Source organism: Mus caroli, unplaced genomic scaffold (assembly GCF_978045245.1).
Source record: "Mus caroli unplaced genomic scaffold, Mus_caroli_1 scaffold_15, whole genome shotgun sequence".
In the NCBI taxonomy this organism is placed as follows: domain Eukaryota; kingdom Metazoa; phylum Chordata; class Mammalia; order Rodentia; family Muridae; genus Mus; species Mus caroli.
Genome location: NW_028227270.1, coordinates 21,277,214 through 21,298,810, shown reverse-complemented (window position 1 = coordinate 21,298,810; position 21,597 = coordinate 21,277,214). Strand labels below are relative to the sequence as shown.

Below are 21,597 nucleotides of genomic sequence, written 5' to 3'. Positions count from 1 at the left end.
ATCGCAAATGCCCTGCTTTGTTGATCTCTCCACTAAAGTATCCTTACCGGTCCTTCCACTTGCTCTTCTTCCTATAGACATCTGGAAGCCAGTGAGATAGATTCTCATGTACCTTTGGGATTAGTGGGGCTCTGCCCCATCAAATAGATATTGAGCTGACCACCCCACTCTACACACACAACATACACCTGTATTGTGACTAATTCCTGTTCTCGTTCTCTCTCTCTCTCTCTCTCTCTCCACAGACAAAAAAGTGCAGAACAGATGAGAACAGCTCACACAGATACAGGGAAACCAAGTGCCCTCTGCCACAGTACCCCAGACTCAAGGTACGATCTCTGCAGCAACTTGGTGCCCAATCTAGAGCAGAGTCCATCCAAACCAGAGCTAGCTAGCCTCCAGACCAGTGGCTCTCAACCTGGGGGTCACCATCCCTTTGGGGATCGATTGACCTTTCCAAAGGGGTCACCTAAGACCATTGGGAAACATAGACATTTATGTTACAATTCACAACAGTAGCAAAACTACAGTTATGAAATAGCAATGAAAATAATTTTATGGTTGACGTTCACCAGAACATGAGGAACTTGTATTAAAAGGTCCCAGCGTGAGGAAGGTTGAGAACCAAGGCTTGCGGTCTTTACCCTAGTTAAGCCAGCCTCTCACTGAGAAATAGGGAAAAGGGTCAAACAGAGTGGCGCGTGGCCAGTACGGGACGCTGAGGTAAGCAAGGCCAGCCTGGGCTACATTGTGAAAGCTTGCCTGGGAAAAAAAAAAAAAAAAAAACAACCTACATTTAAAAAATGAAAAATCTTTCTTTGCCAGGATCTTCAAAGCATCCTGTGGTGGTGGTAGAAGACATGAATCCAGGAAGAACACACAGCTGCTGTGTGAGGAAAACGGGGCAGAGAGCAGACGGAGGCTGTGGCACAGGAGAATTACACAATCTCTGGACACCATCTCTTACCCTTGTTGGGCTTCTATTGTCTCCCTTTGTGGGAGTGTTTGTAGCAGAGTTGCTGCTTACAAGCCGAGGTCCCAAGAGATCAGACATTCGTTATTGTCTTGTTGCTACATTAATTTCTTTTAGGTTTATCTGTTTGTTTATTTTGTGTAAGATGCATGTATGCACACACATCATATGAATGCCTGGTGCCCTCAGAGGTCAGCAGGTGTCAGACCTCCTAGAACTGGAGTTCTGGCTGGCTGTGAACCACCACGTTGGTACTGGAAACTAGATCTGGGTCCTCGGCAAGGCCAGCAAGTGCTCTTGCTCACTGAGCATCTCTCCAGCCTTTTGCTGTTTGGAGGCAGGATCTTAGAGATTCCAGACTGTCCTGAACCCATCAGGTAGTCGATGCAAGTCAGAGATCCGGATCCTCTTGCCCCCACTTTCCTAAGTGGTGGGGTTAGAAGTGCTCACTACCATACACAGCCTAAGATTTCTATTTATTTATTTTGTGTTAGCAAATATATATATATATATATATATATATATATATATATATATATATTTAATTTCTTATTACTCAGGGTAGGGCATGGCAGACATAGGGAGCCAGACTTAGTTCTCCCTTCCATCTTTATGTGAGTTCTGGGGCTCAAATGCAAGTCTCAGGCTTGTACAGCAAGACAGCAAGTGCCTTTACTCACTGAGCTAGCTTGCTGGCCCCCAAATATTAAGTACACATACTAAGGGGTTTTGTTGCATTTTTATACACATACACAATGTATTACATATATGTACACAATGTATATCACAGACATACACAATGTATTATATATATGTACCAATGTATTTCACACACATACACAATGTATTTTGAACTTGTTCCCTCCCATCTTATCCACTTGCTGGTCTCTCCCCTGCTCCCACTAATGGATGCCCTTCCTCTTCCCTATTAGCCCTCTGACCTTCAATAGTCCGGGGGCTTATTGCTTGTTTGTTGTTTTGTAGCCCACTGGGCCCCATCAGAGTTTTTATAGTCGCACAGGCTAAGGATTTACTGACTGAGCATGGGCACTTTGCCAGGCTATGCCACTGAGGAAAATCTCTCCTTCTGGCTTTTTCATATGTCATTTGGACTGACCTTCTCTCCCACCTCTCCCTCCTTTCCTCCCCCTCTCTTATCATATGTGCTCTATCTACTGCCTCACCTTAAAGAATCCTATTCTCCCACCCCCATGGGTCCCTTTCTAGTTTGGGTTTCTGGTATCTACACACACACAGTCCCACATTAATGCACACATGTAAAAACAGAAACTAGGGGCTGAATAAATGAGAGAAATAAACTGTCTTCAGAGCCCGAGTCTTCTTACTGAATGCAGTATTTTCCAGTTCTATCCAACTTCCTACAAATCTCATAATTTCATTTCTGCTTACAGCTGGATAAAGCTCCATGGTGAACGTGAACCATATTTGTATTTTCCACTCATCATCTGATGGAGACCTAGGCTGATTCCATTTCCTTGCACTGTGACTAGAACAGCAATGGACACGGATGTGCAGATATCTCTGTGGTAGGTTATAGAGGCCTTTGGGTCTAGGGGCACGTGTGGGAGTTTCTCGAGGAGGCTCACGGAGGGTAGAAGACTGCTGGAAATGAGGCCTTCACCACTTTACAAGCAGCCCCTGGACTAAATAAAAGGAAGACAAAGAACCAAGCAGCCGACACTACCTCTGCTTCCTGACAGCAGAGCCCACGTGACCAGCTGCCAAGCTAATGCCACCAGGACATCCCCCAGAAACTGAGCCAAAAAACTCAACATTTTCTTCCCCGTGTTACTTGTCACAGTAACTAACAGCAGCAGATGGTCTTTGAAACCATCAGGGGATGTGTGCAAAGTCACCATGCCATTTCCGAGCAGAGGCTTTAAAGGGATTGAATGTTCCAGACTGTCCCATGCCCTCCCACCCTCCATATGAGCAGGACACACAGAATCCCCCTGTAGCCAATGTCCCTTCACCCTGGCTCCTGGAGTAAGACACAAACCCCTAGATCTAGGAGCCAAAGCAAATATTTGTTTACTTGGCCTTGAGATCTGGGATCACCTGAAACATGTTACCAGCTGAATACATAGTCAACCTTGAGGAGAGAGGGAACGACTAGGTTTTTCTGAGGTAGACATTCTATTTATGAACAGGGAAGGCCTGAAGGCTTATTTCTTCTTGGTCATGTCCAGTCAAACCAGTGGCCAGTGGGCTTTGTGTGCTGCCCTCAAACAGGAAGACCCCTGGAGGAGCTCAGCTCTCTCCAGGCCTGACCCTCCTTCAGCTGCTGCGGGCATTCAGAGAATTAGGAACGTACAGACAGTATGTACCAACTACAGAGGTAAAAGTTACAAAAAGACAGGCTGGTGGGATGGGTGGGAAGAGTGTAAGGGCCAGAGGATCAGGACATGTGCCGCAAAGACACTGCACAAAAAAGTGCGAGGCTGCGCCCATGAAATCGCAACAATATAGTCCCCTAAACAAGAGCTACACAATGCCAATAGCAGCGGACATACCAACACAGACAGGCAAAATCCCACACGGGTCTACCCCTACGTGAAGAGCCATAGACAATTAATGGCACAAAGACAGGGAGAACCAGCCTTCTCTAGAGACAAACCCGGAGAGGATCTCTCCAATCCTAAGTAGTCAGCCCAACACATACAAGCAACACCAACACTAAATGGACTTGGCAGGCTGTGTGTGTGTGTGTGTGTGTGTGTGTGTATGAGAGAGAGAGAGAGAGAGAGAGAGAAAACAATTTTAAAAGAAGTCATACAGTTGAGAGGGAGCTGGAGGTAGGCACATGGGAAGAATTGGAAGGAAGGTTTAATAAATCTGTCAGAGAATTCTATACTCAGGAACATAGTTCTTCAGAAATGAGGGCAAGGCTGGAGGGCTGGCTCAACAGTTAAGAGCACAGGTTGCTCTTCCAGAGGGTCCAGGTTCAATTCCCAATACCAGATGCTGGATCACAACAGTCTGTAACTCCAGTTCCAGGGCATCCAGCAACACACGCACACACACACACACACACACACACACACACAATGATTAAAAATAAAACAAATTTTAATAGGAAGAAGGAAAGCATTAGAGTTGCTTTATGCAGATGAGATGAATTTGTAGCAATTCAAAATACATTGTTATACAAGGTATGATGGGGGATGCCAGTAGTTCCAGCTCACAGGAGGCACTGAGGCAGGAGGATTGCTTGAGCCTACAGAGTTCAGAATCAGTCTGCGGAGCAGTACATCGAGATCCTGCCTCTCACAAAAACGAGCTACACAACAAAATAAATACAAATGTAAATATATGGTTCAGAGCTGGGAGCGATGACGTATGTCTGGAACCTTGGAACTCAGGTGGCTGAGGTGGGAGAAAGGAAACAAGTTTGGTCATATTATGAGACTCTACATTAAAAAAACAACAACTCTTTTTTAAAGTAAGGAAGGAGTAAGATGACTCAGTAGTCAAGAGCACTTGCTGTTCTCTCAGAGGACACCGATTCAATCCTTAGAAGCCACACAGAGGCTCACAACTATAATTCCAGTTCCAGAGACTCTAAAGCCCTCTTCTGGCGTCCACAGACACCAAGCATATACACACAGTGCATGTAAATACAGGTAGGCAAACACTCGTACATATAAAAATAAAATGTTAAAGTATCTCAATTTACACGGTCTATGACTTGTTTTATATCTAAGGACACACACACAAGCATTTCACACAAGTGAAAAAGAAGAAAAGCCGGGTGGTGGTAGTGCACGCCTTTAATCCCAGCACTTGGGAGGCAGAGGCAGGCGAATTTCTGAGTTCGAGGCCAGCCTGGTCTACAAAGTGAGTTCCAGGACAGCCAGAGCTATACAGAGAAACCCTGTCTCGGGGGAAAAAGAAGAAGAAAAAATAGTCTATGTAAAGGTAGCCAAAAAAAAAAAAGAAAAAAGAAAAGAAAAGAAAAGGAAAAAGAAAAAAGAAAAAGAAAAAGAAATGGTCTCTGCTTCAAGAGTCACAAGTAAATAAAGTCAATTAAGATATTTAGACTAAACTGCCATCATTTTGCCCTTTGATAACTCCTAATAGCTGACCCAAAGTCACCAACAGATGAGGGGAGAAAGAAGTCAGTATCTGCTGTTGTGACTGACTGATGTTTGCCACCAAGCGCATCATAACATAGACGATTCAAACAAACCCAACATGACATACCATCTCTCCCATCTACCAAACTCAGTCTCAGTCTATATCAAGAGCTCTACCATTTACCTCACTATACTTTTTGGAGTAAGAAACTCTAATACTGAATGACTCATTTCTCTCCTTCCACTCCAACATCAATTCCTAACTCTCACGAAACTCCTCCCACCATCTGAGTCCCAGATATGAAACTCAGATCAACAGGCTCAGTGGCAAGTGCCTTTAACCACTGAGCCATCTCTCTAACCTTGGCACTTAATTTTGAAACAAAGTCTCATTATGTTGCCTTGGCTGACCTCAAACTCCTACTCTCAACAGGTACTCCCATCTCAACCGCCTGACTGCTAGAACTGTATGTACAACCATGCCTAGTTTACACTTTAATATCCTAAGTTTAATGTATCTATATTTAATACTTTGATTGCATGATCTAGAAAAATCCAGTTGGAGCTGACCCAGTGGCTAGTTTTCACGGTACCAGAAATGTTGTACAGGTCCCTTAAGAAATCAATGGCCTTACTCAGTGCTGGGCCCTGTATGTTGCAATAACAACTTCCTAGGTAAGCTATGCCCACTGGTGCAATGGTGCAATGGCTGTTAGGTGACAACCACCATGTTCAGGTTGGAGTTTGAGGTCTAGTCCATAAACTGGAATTCATGTCTGGTACTGTAAGCCCGATCAAAGCTCTTGGCTTGGGAGGTCAAGGGCTCTAGGGGAGAATCCTACTACTGCTGTTCTGATGAATGGACCTGTCAAACAATCTGAAAAGTATGTTTATACACGTATATTAGTGCTGCTCTAAACCTCTGTCCGCTAAGCTTCTCTATGGAGTGGATAGCAGCTAATGGAGAGATTGATAACTATCAAAGTGCCGAGGATGAGCAACTGTGAGGTGCTCAGTCTTAAAATGAGATAGTTACACCACACACACACACACACACACACACACGCACGCACACACACACACATACTCTCATGCACATACACACACACACACACACACACACACACAGGCTTAGGGAACATGATGTAAGAGGGAGTGGAAATACTGGAAGAGCCAAAGGCTGGGGAGGAGTGCTGTCCTCTGGATGTGACATAGCTATTGTGCTCATGAATTCACTGCAGTTGTGGCTACCTGAACAAGACCCGCACAAGATCAAGCCAACGATCAGTAAACATTGTAGCAAGTAGCAACAATAGGACTCAGCTAGTTTTTAAGGCGGTATTAAAAGGTATTAGAAGGATATAGGAAGGTAGGTGGGAGGGAGGGACACATTGGGAAGTGTCTAGGGAGCCTGGGAAGGGGAACTGGGGACAGATAACATGAAGACACACCAGCTGGGCGTGGTAGCACACGCCTTAAACCACAGAAGCAGAGGCAGGTGATGACCATGCTCAGCTTGGTCTACAGAGCTGATCTACAAAGCCAGGACAGCCAGGGCTACGCAGGAAAAAAAAAAAATTCCTGCCTCAAAACAGACAAAAAAGATACATTGTATTTGTGTATGAAACTGTCAAAACTAAACAAGATAGTTCTAAAAATAATAAAATAGCTATGTTCAAGGAAATGGTTGGAACTAGAGATCATCACAGTAGGAAGGCAGGGAAACAAATACCACATTTTCTCTCACATGCAGAATCTAGGTTAGATGTACAGTTTAGGGACATGAAAGTATAAGGACTATTTGGAAAGAGGAAAGGAGACAGCAAAAGAGTGGAGAGGAGATAAGAGAGTCATGTATGTACATATAGTGAAGTGTATTATTTTGTACAATTAGTATCTAGTAGTTGTATTTTGTTGTAGTGGTGGTGGTAGGTTTTTTTGAGAAGTTATTTTGTAACTCTGGCTGTCCAGGAACTGGCTTTGTTGATCAAGGTGGACTGAATGAACCTCACAAAGATCCACCTGCTTCTGCTCTGTGTGCTTTAGGTGCTTTCAGCCCTTCAGGGCTAGGACACCTCTTACCACATGGCCGCACAGCAGCTATCTGATTTCTAGTTAACGTTCCCCAGCCCCACATGACTTTCATCCCTACACATCCAGGCCAAATACTTAAAATACCGCACAAACAACTTAGTGTTTAACTAAGTTAACTGCTTCCCTGGCAAATAACTGCTGGTTCTATGAATAATTCAGATGTTATCTGTAGAGGCTGAGAAGCCATGAAACAGATTTAAATTTTCCAGCTTTGATACTTCATTCTGAGTTGCTTCTTTGGCCAGGGGAAGCCCCTCAATCCCAAGAAAAGCTATGTAAAGACATTGTGAGCTGTGTATTGCTAATATAACTATTAAGCGGAAGAGTGTAAACTATCGTGCTATGGTAGTTCCTAAAGGTGGCTGCCACAAGACCGCTAAAGAATATACCTAGCCATGCAAACACGAGGACAACTTAGTGATTACAAAGTTACCAAACCGGTCTCAGGCATTTGTAAGTTGTCCAAGCGACAATGCTTTGTGGGGTTTTGAGAACCACTGACTTCAGTGACACAAAATGCCAGTACCAGTCCTAAAAGTGAACTAAAATCTCACTGGAACGACTTCCTTCTGCAAACTTCACAGGACCCTATTGAGTCCCAGAATGAGGCCTGAAGCTGTAAAGGAAAGAACAGCAGAGATCCAAGCATGCCCACCCTCTGGCCTCCGATGACTCCCGGGCAGGGAGGCGAACGGGCCTCCAGGACGCTTGCTCAACCTACCTGGTAGGTGGAGGAGGCCGAGTCAGGCTGGGTGCCCAGTCGGGCCACCGAGTCCCCGTGATAGGCACGCTGCCGGGGTACAGCGGCCCGACTGCACGGCCGCAGAGCTGACCTCAGCGCGCCCCACATGGCGATGGCAAGCACCCAAAAGAGAAAGAGAGCGGCCCTGCAGCTCGGTTCTGCAGCTCCGGGCGGCTGCTCCTCCAGAGTCCTTGCAGCACCAGCCCTGGTCCATCAACTCCTAGGCCAGCCCCGCACACGTGCCATCACAGGCCACCTCCAATTGGTCGGCGCTGCGCACCACGCCTCTCTACTCCGCCAATGAGGCGCAGAAGAGCAGCTGCGCGAGTCCAGGTTCCATCGCGAGCCCAGGAGCACTGGGCCAAGTAGAGCGAACCGATTAAGTGGCTGCTGTCCTGCCGAAGCGTTTGTCACAAGCATGCACACGCCTCTAGCCCATGCACTGCAGAGCTTCAGCACACCTGATCATTTTTAGAATATGATAGATTGTAGACATCAGTACTGGGATCTTCACACCAATAAGGATTAAAAACGCTCTGCGAAGTGCCTTAGTGTTTTGTTTTGATTCACACACTTTATTGAACACTTACGTGTTACTACAGCATGAGCAAAGTAAAAGCGTCAGGAACATCAGAAAGATGAACAGGCTAAAAAGAGGGTCGGCTGTGCCCTAGGAGTAAAGGTGCTGTAGGATAATAGCCCCCGAATAAAAGCCAGATTGGGTAGAACCACAAGATAACTAAGATGGGAGCCAGGCTTGGTCGCTCAGCTCTGTCTCCCTTGGGGACCATGGACTCTAGTACTCTGCAGCTTCAAGAAAGAAGCCCGACCCACAGAAAACTATGGTAAACCAATTGATAGAAGGCTTGTCAAAGTTTCTGTAGCTTACTAAGTGAAGCCCACAGACTACTTACTAAGTGAAGAATTTAGAGGCTAGGGTGGGCAACAAAATGAGACATTGTCTGAAACCAACTGTTTGAACATGAATATTGAAGACATTGTCATCATACAAATAGTGTTGGGCTGAGTGGTAGAACGCTTGCCTAGAATTGTGTGTACCGGAGCACACATGGACACATGGAAGCAGGAGAATGTCAGTATCCGGCCATGACTCTGCCTTATTCCGTTGAGACCAAGGAACTTGCAGCGAGGTGTGCAGCTAGAAACCACTGATCCTTCTGCCCCTGCTCAACCCAGTCCTTTTACCCACTGAGCCCTCCCGAGCTCCAGAAATGGAAAGCTTTTTTAAAATCTAAGAGAAACGAAGACCTAAGTCAAATCAAAGTGAGTTCACCATATGACATAAGCATTCTATCTTGCTACAAGCTGACCCCAAATAAGATCTTGTAATGTGGAAAATAAAATAAAATAAAGATTCACACAGCATCCAAGCCATGTAAAAGAAAATAAACCAAAGCAGAGCATTTGAGCTGAACGAAACATTTATTCCTGGCACCGAGGCTAATTTCCTAGCAACTCCAGCTCTCAAAAGGTCAATTAAGAGGATCAGCAGCTCAACCTTATCCCGGGCTACACAGTGAGTGTGCAGGCAGCATGGACTATGCAAAAGTGCCCAAAATGTTTCCTCTGCTTTTCACTTAGTTAAAACTGTTTACCTTTGACCCTCCTACCCATCCCGAGAGTTCCCACTGGTATCCAGCTGCCTCTCAAATTCATGGCTTATTCCTTAAATATATACACATGTGGGAATAACTACACGATGCAAGCTGCTGAGTCTGTGTAATGGTGCCCATGTTTGTAGGTTAGGCTGAATACTTGGGATTGAACTGTTAGGGTGTTAAAGTGTACTTTTAATGATGTGTATGCCCGAGGGACTGTACACACATATGCACATGTGAGTGCAGTTGCCCAGAGGCCAGGAAAGGCTGAGGTCTTACAAACTGCCGACTTGGCTTGACAAACGGCATCACCTGACCCATGCTTGTGAGAGGGTGGCTTAAAAGCATAGAAGTCAAAATGTTTTTTTTTTTTTTTATTCCTGAGACTAAAGCTTCAATTTCTTTCCTTATATAGAAAACAAAGCTTGTGTGTAGGGGAGGAAGGAACAAACGACCTTGCATTGTTATATATAAAAACTCATTAAAGGGTGAAAGGACACAAAACTTCAAACATAATTCTTTCAGCTATACTATACTATGGATGTTTCTCTCTCTCTCTCTCTCTCTCTCTCTCTCTCCCTCCCTCATTCTCTCCCCTCTCTCCTTTCTTTTCTTTTTTTGGAGATAGGGATTCACTACCCCCCATTCACACTCCTCCTGCCTTTGCATGTAGATTCTGTCCATTCACACTCTTCCTGCCTTTGCATGTAGATTCTGGGATTACAGGCTTGAGCCACCATATCTGGCGATACTATATTTTTAAAGTATAGGCGATAATTGAAAACAGAAACCAATTAACTGAACATTAGCATCATTAATGCCTTTGTTTGAAAAGGACAAAACAAGAATGGTATAAAATAACTTTTATTTACATAATTTTTATCTACAGAACATTACTGCTTTCTTTAGAACAAGAAAATTTACAAATGACAAGATATTGCTTCTTTGTCAAAAACTTCAAGCAAGGTATTATACATGGTCACCTGCATTTGAATAATGGTGGTAAACACTGGGTATTAATATTTGCATCTATGTCTTGCCTGGGCCACCTGCTAAGATGTAAGTGACCAGAGGAAAACAGTCAAGAGAAGGTAAAGCCCTTTCATACATCTCCTTGAAGATTTCTATAACAAATTCCTTGCAACATCTTTCCACCATCACAAATCTTCCCACCTTAAAGCTAAGCACACTGATTGTATTTCTCTTCCCAACACCGGCTTGTCCAGGGGCAGCGGGACAATTTGTTGACCGACTTGATTCTCTACACAACAAATGCTCCGGTAGTCTTTATACAATAAATTACATCTTCCATAAAATCAGTTTATTACATATAAATGAGACAGAGGTTAAAAAAATAAATATTATACAGGGATAAATAATAGTTTAGTCTCGGTGATCTAACCCAAGTAACATTTACAAAAACAAACAAACTGTACAGACCATGACTTTTTAAAGCTAACAAGAAGACATTTATATAGCAATGTGAATTACCTCCATGATTTTGTGACATTAGTCACACGAAATAGATGCATACTTTTGAGAATTTCCATCTAACTTATAGATCATCCTTTATAACAGACATTAAACTATACATTTTACTCTAAGCCACAGAACAAGAAACATGCTCACAGTAAGTTCAATGAATCAGCACTCTAGACTTATTGAGTTCAACCCTTGTTTGCTTAGAAACTTAAAAAGTGATCAACATTTTATCAATATGAAAAACAAATATTACCTAGATGTAAAAATATTTTCCAACTGAAGTATTGCTCATTTCATAATACACTGAACACAGTTTTTGAATCTTAGGCACATCCTGCAAACAGCTCCTACAGACAGACACCAGCAGCTTTGGATTTGTATTCACTCTAGTCTAGGGCTGGGAAAACTCGTGGTACAGTGTTTGCCTAGCACTTGGGAAGGTGGCTTCTACTCCCAGCACAGCATAAAAGTGGGCAAGGTGGTACACTCCTGTTCTCCCAAGTTGAAGAACACCCTCACCTACATAGAGTGCAAGGCCAGTGTTGGACACATGAAGCCCTGTGAGAAAAAGAAAACTACGGCCTAATGTGTGAGGTCTAAGCTAAAGTCCTGTCAACCTCGCTCTTCTACTTAGCATCCGCCGAGCAGCTGCTACCAGGACCACTTGGGCTACACAGTTCAAAAAGAATGTTTTATGGAAAAACTTCTATGTATCAATCTACAAGGTTTTATAATAAAGTTGAATACATTTGCTCTTTGAAGCATTTAATTTGAACCAGGGGAAAACAAGACACATAAATCATAAGACTCAAAATTAAAAACACCCAAGTTCATCATGAGGCCCTCACTGGCTTTGCTAAGTCTTCCTGTCTTATTTTCTGCTTTAACATCAGATTCATGCTCTGTGGCCGAAAGCCCACATGTCCTGTGAACAGAATTTAATAGGGAAAATAGCTATCACTAAACCTTTTTTTAAGGGTGTGTGTGTGTAAAAAAGATCAATTATATAGGACAATTTGTCCTTTATGTTAATTTTTTTCTTCCAATGAAAATCCTGAGATTAGAATAAGAAAAGCAAAAAATATTCACAGTACAAATTCAGTATACTAAAGTGTGAGAAAAGTATTCAAAATATGAACACTACCTAAACATTTTTAATTATGACATTTTAAAATAGCTTTTAAAGTAAAGAGGAAAATGAGACAAATTATTTGTTAATGCTTTCTTTACCCAAATTTGATGAGTGAAAATAATTAAATTGGGATGTATTTTAAATAAAAAATTTAAAAATAAATCTCTTTGATGTGCCGACTTTATAAATAGCAAGTTTAAATACTAGATCTTCAATCAGGACTAATGTTACATCACCATGAATTAGAAAAATACACATTTTTTTTTTCCAGTCAAATAGATGATGATAGAAAAGTTTTAACTTTACCATACCAAAGCGGAGTTTCACACTTTGCTTTCCTATTCTTACAGGCAACCGATCACCCTCAAGAAAAAGAAAAATGAAAGAAAAAAAAAAAAAACCAAACAAACAAAATACAGAAACAAAACACAGCCACCTTTAGAAAAGAAGGTCAGCAAATGTTAAGCACAACCAAGCTCCCCGTATGTCAGCACTATGATTTATCCAGATGTGCGTGCACACAGTTCTCAAGTCCAGGTGCGCTCAGCACAGAGGACATCAGATGTAAACAAGCTACAATGCCTGTCAGTGAGACCAGTCTTAATTGCTTGATATTTCCAATGCAGGGTCAATTAGAAAGAAATGTTTCCCACTGATTATAAAAGCTTCAAATGAAGCTCAATAAATATTCAAAATTGACCTAAATCAAAACAGACAGTGGTGCTTTTCTGCTTGGGTAAAGTCAGGGTCGCTGGACATCTCAAACTCATTACAAAAGTAGAAAGTAAAAAGAAGGGGCCCCAGAAGAGAGCTTTATTGTGTCTCATCCACTTCAATGAAGATGTCACTGAAGACAAACTCTGACACTGGGGTCACCTCTTCCTCAGGTGCTCCTTTGGGCCCATTTTTACACTCTTCTTTTAGCAAGGGCTGATCAGAAGAAACCTAGGAAGATAAGAAAGCTGAAATGTAATATACTGTTTAGATCTTGCTACTGGGGATGATACAGTGCCTTCCTAGCTGACATAAGACCTTGGGCTCAATTAGCAAAAAGGAAAACAAAGTGACCCAATCCCTAGGCAAGATGAGCTTTAATACTTACTAATAAGGTGGCTTTTGTAACACAGTCTAGGGGAGAGAGCACCGCTCAGTGATTACAACACTTGCTGCCCAAGCAGGAAGCTGACAGTTTGGATACTCAGAACCCACAGAAATGCTAGGCAGGCATGATGCCCCCAAGGTCTACCTCAGGCCTCTACACACATGTGCCACCCACGGGTGAAAACATAGACACATGAGAAAAAAAGTAGAAGCAAACTAAATTTTTAATACCCATTATTAAGTAAATGACAGTATGATTACCTCATCCTGATTCTCAGAAAAACAAATTTAAATATACAGAACTAAATCACTGTTAAGTCTGCAACTAAAACATTTTAATTGCTAGAGTGAGAATTGATGTTCAAAAATCAAAGATTAACATATCTACAAATCTTTTTTAAAAACCATAAAACAGCACAATACTAATATATGAACACATACAAATACCAATGAAATAGATGTGTGAAGAGAGATTGAATTTTCTAAATAATCCATGCATATGTATGTATGCCTGCATGATTTTATGTGCACCACGGTTAGACAGTTGTGAACCACTTTGTGGATGCTGGGACCAACCTGGGCCCTCTGCAAAAGCTATAAGCGCTCTTCAGTCTCCAAAAGTCAGTTCTTTAGATGGGCAGAACTAAATGGATTCAGGGGGTTATGAAGTAAAATAAAGTCATGATAAAGAATTGGGAGGAGGGCTGGTGAGATGGCTCAGTGGGTAAGAGCACCCGACTGCTCTTCCGAAGGTCCAGAGTTCAAATCCCAGCAACCACATGGTGGCTCACAACCATCCGCAACGAGATCTGGCGCCCTCTTCTGGAGTGTCTGAAGACAGCTACAGTGTACTTACATATAATAAATAAATAAATCTTAAAAAAAAAAAAAAAAAAAAGAATTGGGAGGAAGATACGTTGGGGGCTCTGGGGAGGAGGGGGGGCTATGAGAATTAAAATATGATTTTAAAATTGTGGTGCACATCTTTAATTCCAGCACTTGGGAGGCAAAGGCAGGTGAATCTCTATGAGTCTGAGGCCAGCCTGGTCTCACACAGAGAAACCCTGTCTCAAAACAACAACAACTACAACAAAAAACTACTGTAACAAACCATAGAAAGATATTTTTATCTCTTAGATTGAGGAAAGGGACATCATTTGAAATGATTACAAAATCTGAAGGCAAAATGCTTTTGACAAATTTACCTACACAAAACTAAAATATAGCTGCATGGCAAAAGCAAAAACAAAATAAAAATATAGTGTACAGAAAAATATTGCAACCTATATTATAAAATGTACCTTTCCCTTAATAGTCTTAAGATAGTCTACAAATCTCTATGAAAATAAAGACAAGTTTCTTTTAAGTCAAATACCCAGATAAGAGAATGAATGACTCACACACAAGTCCAACAGCACACAATACGAGTGTGTGCTGCTCATAAAGGCTGGAGAATGAATGAGTATGGGGGACATCTCTATATGTTAAACCCTTGGATTCCAGCTAAAGCCAGATGGGGTTAAGAAGCAAGACCATGATCCAAAAGAAGAGTGTGTGTGCTGGCTTAGAAGCAGAGGATGCAGTGGTGTTGTAGCTACTAATGCACAGTAACTGCCACAGCGCTGTGAAGACAGAGCAGGCAGAGGCTATCAAAAGAGCAAGCACTCATCCTTCTTTTGACTTCTAACTCTATCTACTAATAGAACAAATGTTTGTATTCTATATTGTTCTATAAATGTCTATTAAGTCTAAAGATGAACAGATAAAATGATAAAATGATCTATTTATAAGACAACTATTACTGTGTTATTTGGTACAGCACATAATTAGGAACAACCTACATGCTTATAATATAAAATCAGTATTACTATCAGCACGACACAATAATGGGATACCATGTAGTTATTACAGACAGGCTGACATATGGTAGCACAAGCCTGAAATCCCAACATTCAGATGACTGAGTCAAGAGGATTAAGCTTTATTATTGAGATTTTTGTGTAAGATAATAAAAATCAACAATGAGAATACTTTTAGACACTTATCACTAAAAAATAAAAATATATGTTTCTATGTGGACATACATAAATGTCCACATCACCTCTGCTCACAATGGTAAAAAACTTTAGAAGAATGGAGAGGTCCTTCTACAGGGTAACTGAATAAAAGAAACTGAGTCTTTAATTCCAGCTGACAGGCAGATCTCAGTTCAAGGATAGCCTGGTCTACATAGTGAGTTATAGGCCAGTCTTAAAATTCCTGTTTCAAATAAAAACAAACAAAACCCACACTGTGATACATCCATTCCACAGAATACTATTTTGCAACAACAAGTAATGAGGTCCTAGAGTCAGACATAGATACAAAGATCAGAATTTCCAGGGCCAACCTGAGCTATACATTCAATTCTGTAAGATAGCTCAACCTATAAAATGAAATGTCACCTCAAAATAATAAAAGTAAAAGTAAGTAAAACAAACTACCAGAAAAATCAACAAATTAGTGACATAAAACTTCCTGAATGAATGCTTAGGTAAGCTGATACTGTGTTAGCAGTGGAAGAGTCCTAATCTTAAAAGTGTACTTCAATTTCTGAAATGACAGACTTCATGAATAGACTGTTAAAAGATGGACGATGCAAAGGAGCTTGCTGATTCTGAGACACTCATATGCCGTGCTCACACTGCCAACAGCTACTAGCACGCTGTAGTATCCCTGACAACAAAGCTAATGCTGACAAGGCAGCTCACGGGGAAGGCATTTTCCTAGAATGCATGAAGCCCCAAGTTAAATCCCCAGCACTGTGGAAGTAATAGTAATATTTTAGCAGTGATAAGTCAGTAAGTAGAGGAGCACAGATTTGTTTTTCATCCTAGACTTGTCATTAGACAGATTTAGGACACATAGAAATAATATACAAATTCTAGTTTTATGCTTTGAATTTTTATTAGTCAGGACTTTTTCCCAAGACAGATAACACTACAGTAGTGCTTCATTTTGCTTCTATGGGTCAGAGGGCTGGACTGAAGGAACTGCAACTTAGTGTCCCATTTCTGGCTATTTCATTAGCTTATACTAAATTAGGAGCATTTTTGTGGGAAAAAGAAGTTGTACTAAAATAGTTTCTGACATCCAACTGAAAATAAACTTGCTTTTTCTTCCCTCGTTCAGATGATAGATGTATCTCATACACAATAAAATGCAACAGTGCTCACACACCTGAGCTGCTGAACTCTCAGGACTTCCAGCATTGTCAGACAGAGGAGCAGCGACGCTTGGTGATGGGAGTGGGGCTGAAGAGTCTTGGTTTTTTTTCTGGCTTGTATTAGGCAGATTAGGTTTTCTCAAATTTCGCCGTGATACAGGTATCTGAGGTTTTAGGCGCTTCTTACTATGGGTTTGAGTCACTTCATCAGATTCCAAACTATTTTTTGGACATAGTAATGATAAAAATCCCAAAGGCCTTCTGCCAGGTCTAGAAATGAGAACACAAAGATTTCAATATGTACAGGTATCACACAGACACACATGCATCCCTTCTGTTGCTGATTTGATAGGAGGCCTTTCTATATGTATCTAAGGTCTCCCTGACTCAGCCTCCTGAGCAATGCTATGCTGTGGTTATCAGGCTTGTGTTACCCCACTCTGCAAGGTACATTCTTTTGTCAGGCATGGTGGTACACGCCTTTAATTCCAGGACTCAAGAGGCAGAGGCAGGTGGGTCTTTTAATCCAAAGCCAGGCAGAAATACATAGTGAAGGTTGTGCTTAATAAAACTACAACAAAGAAAAAGACATATTCTTAATATAATTTTATTTCTATTAATGCTAAAGTGGTATATTTTACCAAATACTGATAACACTACACTATGATGAATGTCTGTGACACAGGCAAGGTTGTTTAAGCTTAAAAGTGCACATGAATTACCTGAGGAACATTATCAAAATAGAATTCTGAATCTGAAATAGGTAAGACTTGAGTCAAATGCACTGTGACTGTGAGTTTTTCGAAACACGCCGAGACCACCGTGCAGCTGCTTCTGTGCTGCAGCAGCAGAACTCACACAGCCCTGAAGCCAAAGAATGGTCTGGATGAGCTTTGGTGTTGTTGGGGTTTGGTTTTGGGTTTGGTTTGTTCAAGGCAGGGTTTCTCTGTGTAGTCCTGGCTGTCCTGAAACTCACTCTGTAGACCAGGCTGCCTTGGACTCAGAAATCCGCCTGCCTCTGCCTCCCAGGTGCTGGAAAGGCCTGTGCCAGCATCCAGCCAATATTTGTTTGTTTTTTCAAGACTAGGTCTCACTATGTAGGCTCTTGCTGTCCTAGAACTCACTATGTAACCTGTTCAAGGCTGGCCACAAACTCACAGAGATCTACCTGCTTAGTGCTAAGATTAAAGGTAAGTTCCATCATGCTCAGCTTGAAATAAGTCTTTTAAAGACATCCATGTTTTTTCCCTTTAGTGAAAGCTCGTGCCTGTATCCTCAACCTAGCAGGTTAAAGCTGCCAATGCAGCTGAGAACAGTAATTACTAATTACCCTAAAGACTTCTTTCTTTGTACAATGAAAACAGTGTGGCAGCAGTAGGTATAGACCTAAAGAGAAACTATACTAAAAGCCATAAGGAAACAAAATGACACACTATTTGGAAAATGAATAGAACAACTTCCAGAGTCACATGACAGCAACTCTATGTTGTCTCATCTCAGCTACATGTTTGTTTCATACAACACAATGTGTACTCATCAAAATAATAGCCCCAAACAGACTGGAAGTGCAAATATCTAGGATCTGCTGTCTGACAGTCAGTTTCAGTAGAGCTAAGCTCTAGTCATACAGAATGTATACCTGGACTTTCTGTCTGTCTTGGGCTAAACTGTCTTCCCTTTGCATAACCGATGGAGGCTACATCTAGAAAACAACTTGGCACTGGGTTTCATCCTTTATTGAGCTGCTGCATATTGTTTCTCCTTACCTAGGGGCAGAGAGACAGTCACTACAGAGTCTCTAATAATACCTGGTCAGAGGGGGTTTTGAAGAGGATGTCACGCTGTCTCTCTGTTCAGAATTGGAAGCAGGCTCCGTTTTCTCTTCTTTATCAGATACTATCTCACTCTGAGGCAATTGAGCCCTGTTTTCTACACATGCGTCTTTGAGTTCATCAAGAGATCCAGATGGTCCTGTATCAGTTGGCTCACTGTGCTCCTTCTGAGGTTTTGAGGTTGCATGTGTGCTCTCTGAGGTAGGGGAAATGCCTTGTCCCATACAAGACTCTGCTTCAAAGAGAAAAAACAGAGAGGAGATTTAAAATATTTAAAAAAGAGTCGAATATGAGTATAAGAAGGAGAAACCCATGGTGTTCTATAACAAATCCAGCTTAACAAAACCAGTCTAATATAGTCAGTGGAGTAGACTATTAGAAACTATTTATTAGAACAGGTAACGGTGGTATAAGCCTGTAATCCTAGCACCCAAAAGATTAAACAAAAAGATTGCTTTATGAGTTTAAGGCCAGCCTGGCTATACAGAGAGTCCTATAGAGTGAGACCCTGGAGAGGGGGAAGGAGAGGGAGAGGGTGGATAGACGGGGGGAGAGAGGCAGAGACAGACAGACGGACGGACGAATGATGATATATCAAGAAAAGGGACTTGATGAGGGAGATTGCCAAAACAGGCGCATGTGACTCCAGTATTGACAAAAGTCAAGAAAACAAAGTAGAGTTTACACCAAAGGGAAAAGAACAGGAGCATCAGCAAGCAAAGAGATCACAGGATGGCTGAGAAGTACACAGTAATAGAAAACAAGGAACCACGGCCAGGCTTCTCTGTGAGGCAAGCCAGCCAGCCCAGTGTACACAGTGAGTTCAGGACAGCTGGGGTTACATATCGTGACCCTGGGTGTAACGATACATGCCCAGAATCCCAGCAATTGGGAGGTAAAGGCAGACAGATTGCCATAAGTTCAACGACAGCCAGGAATAGACAATAAAACCTTCTTAAAAACAATTCTCAGGCTGGAGAGTTGGCTCAGTGGTTAAGAGCACTGACTGCTCTTCCAGAGATCCTGAGTTCAATTCCCAGCAATCACATGGTGGCTCACAACCATCTGTAATGAGATCTGACGCCCCTTTCTGATGTGTCTGAAGACAGCTACAGTGTACTCATATATAAAATAAATAAATAAATCTTTAAAAAAAGAAAAAAATTCTCGGTCCCATCAACAACAAACTGCAACACAGAAGCACAGGAACATGAAAAGGCAAGTCAGCATGCTTCCTCCTGACCCAGAAATGCATGACGAAGAACTTAAGTCTACTAGTAAAACTGATCAACTATGTCAGAGACACAGCAAAGAAACCAATTCTGGACCCAGAGAAGACTCAGCAACATGGATGGAAAGGCAGCAGGGAAACAGATTTGGGGATGAGAGTGGAGGTATGTGAAGAGCATTGACAGACACAGGGATAGGACACAAGAAAAATGTTGGGAATGAAAAAGTGAATCAATTAAAACCACCATGGAGAGCATTAACAACAAACCAGACCATTCCTCTCCCAAAGATACACAGAATTGTAGGGCTAGAAATAGCATATATTAGCACAAAAACAGCCACGTAGTGCAGTAGCATAAAACAGAAGTACATATGCAGCTACAGACCCCTGGTTTCCAACAAAGGCACTAAAACATGGAAGACAGCCTCGTTTCTTCAACAAACAGTTCTGAGAAAACTAGTTACTGTCATACAGAATGAAGCTAAGTCAGCCTCTCTTATCCTATATAAACTCAATTTAAAATGTACCAAAGGCCTTACTCTAATCCTAAGTGAAACATAAGAAAAAAATTCTAAATACAAGCATAGATAAGGACTTTTTCAATGATATTATCCCTCTTAAAATGTAGTATACCTAAAGTTCATTGAATATCTGTTTTACCCATGGTGATGGCTCTTATAATAAATTAAAAAAAAAAAAAAATCAAGGGTACTTAGCAAAATGTAGTCTTATTTAAATTTATTTCACTCACCTGTTTTCTCAAAAACATTTAATTCCTCTGAACATACCTGTTTAAAAAAAATATACAAAAAGTTTTAGCAATCCACTTATTATGTAAATTACAATCCCATCCCCTCCCTTCATCACACTAGAGAAAACAAGCATTTCTGAGAACACTGTAGAGTCAGATGTAGAATCATACCTCAATTTAAACATCTGCGAAAAAAATATACTGCTGCTATTTAAATTTTACAACTACCAAATCTCAAAAGATATCAAATTAAACAAAGTGTTCATATTTATGGAGCAGAGTACCCAAGTCAGGGTCTCAGACAGGCTAAGCACGTGCTCTACCACTGAGGGACATCCCTGACCCCTCAACTCAAAACACCTTTAAAAAGAGCCAATTGACAAACTAATACATCATCGTCAATTAGTAGACCTTCAAAAATGCAAAGATGATCCAACATGATAAAAATCTACTTCATGACTTTACCAAGTCTAATATAATTCAACAGGAGAAAAATCGTACTTACAGAACTATCAATTCTTTAGAAAAAAAATTAATTAAAGATTTTTTGCAAGATTGTCAGGCTGTTTTCAAGCTCTTAGTCTCAACCAAACAGAGTAGATAGTCTGCTACTTTGAGTTAAAACAGTATAGGAGAAAGCTGGCTGTGGTAGCATCTATCTCTAATCCCATCTTGGAAGACAGGCAGAATAATCTTGAGTTGTGAGTCCAGCCTGGGCTATATAACCAGATCCTTCTTGTTCCAAAAGAAAGAAAGTAAAAAGACAGAGAAGAACATATTATACCCAGTATTTTATTGTTAAAGTTAAAACAAAACTTATAAAATAAAATCACAATAACATACACAAATGTGTGTATGTTATTTAGTATTTTTACTAAATAAATTTTACTAAATAAATTATTTATACTAAATAAAAAATATTTAGTAATTTTTTTAAGTCTACTTTTTTTTAATACAGATTTTCTAAAGTAACTTTTTCTGTTTTGCTTTATTCGTTTATAAGTTATTTGGCTCACACTGGGCTTCCAGTTAGAAAATAGAAAGTCAGGCTAGAACTGAAAGACTCTTCTATTTGTCACTGTTTACTTGTGCACTGCTGGGAACTAATCTAGGGACTAACTGGTGTGTGCCAGACAGATGCGCTAGTACTGAACTACACCCAGGTCTTTTGGCAGACTTTTTCATTATTTTGTCTTTCTAAGGCATTCTAGTTGTGGAACTCAGATTGGCCTAGAACTTGGGATAGCCCAATCTGACCTCAAAATTATGACTGTCTAGCCTCAGCCTTGCTGATGGGTGAGATTATAATCATATACCATCTTCCTGGGTATAACATGT

The 21,597-nt window shown here is 41.3% G+C and overlaps 2 protein-coding genes across 6 annotated transcripts in view; both read right to left on the bottom strand.

Moving 5' to 3' along the window:
* Nucleotides 1–8,124, bottom strand: part of Mccc2 (methylcrotonyl-CoA carboxylase subunit 2) — a 64,494-nt gene extending 56,370 nt beyond the window's left edge. For both annotated transcript variants that reach the window (XM_085830885.1, XM_021180108.3), the window contains exon 1: nucleotides 7,886–8,124. In XM_085830885.1, the coding sequence (XP_085687011.1) occupies nucleotides 7,886–8,014 (129 nt within the window). In that variant the 5' untranslated portion in view covers nucleotides 8,015–8,124. The remainder of the gene's footprint in view (nucleotides 1–7,885) is intronic.
* A 2,268-nt stretch (nucleotides 8,125–10,392) lies between these two features.
* Nucleotides 10,393–21,597, bottom strand: part of Bdp1 (BDP1 general transcription factor IIIB subunit) — an 88,374-nt gene continuing 77,169 nt past the window's right edge. For 3 of the 4 annotated variants that reach the window (XM_021180075.3, XM_029468188.2, XM_029468189.2), the window contains exons 36-39: nucleotides 20,260–20,296; nucleotides 18,254–18,512; nucleotides 16,460–16,715; nucleotides 10,393–13,084 (exon numbers count right to left, since the gene is read on the bottom strand). In XM_021180075.3, coding sequence (XP_021035734.1) covers nucleotides 12,953–13,084; nucleotides 16,460–16,715; nucleotides 18,254–18,512; nucleotides 20,260–20,296 — 684 coding nt within the window. In that variant the 3' untranslated portion in view covers nucleotides 10,393–12,952. The remainder of the gene's footprint in view (nucleotides 13,085–16,459; nucleotides 16,716–18,253; nucleotides 18,513–20,259; nucleotides 20,297–21,597) is intronic. The other variant, XM_029468190.2, reaches the window with a different exon arrangement.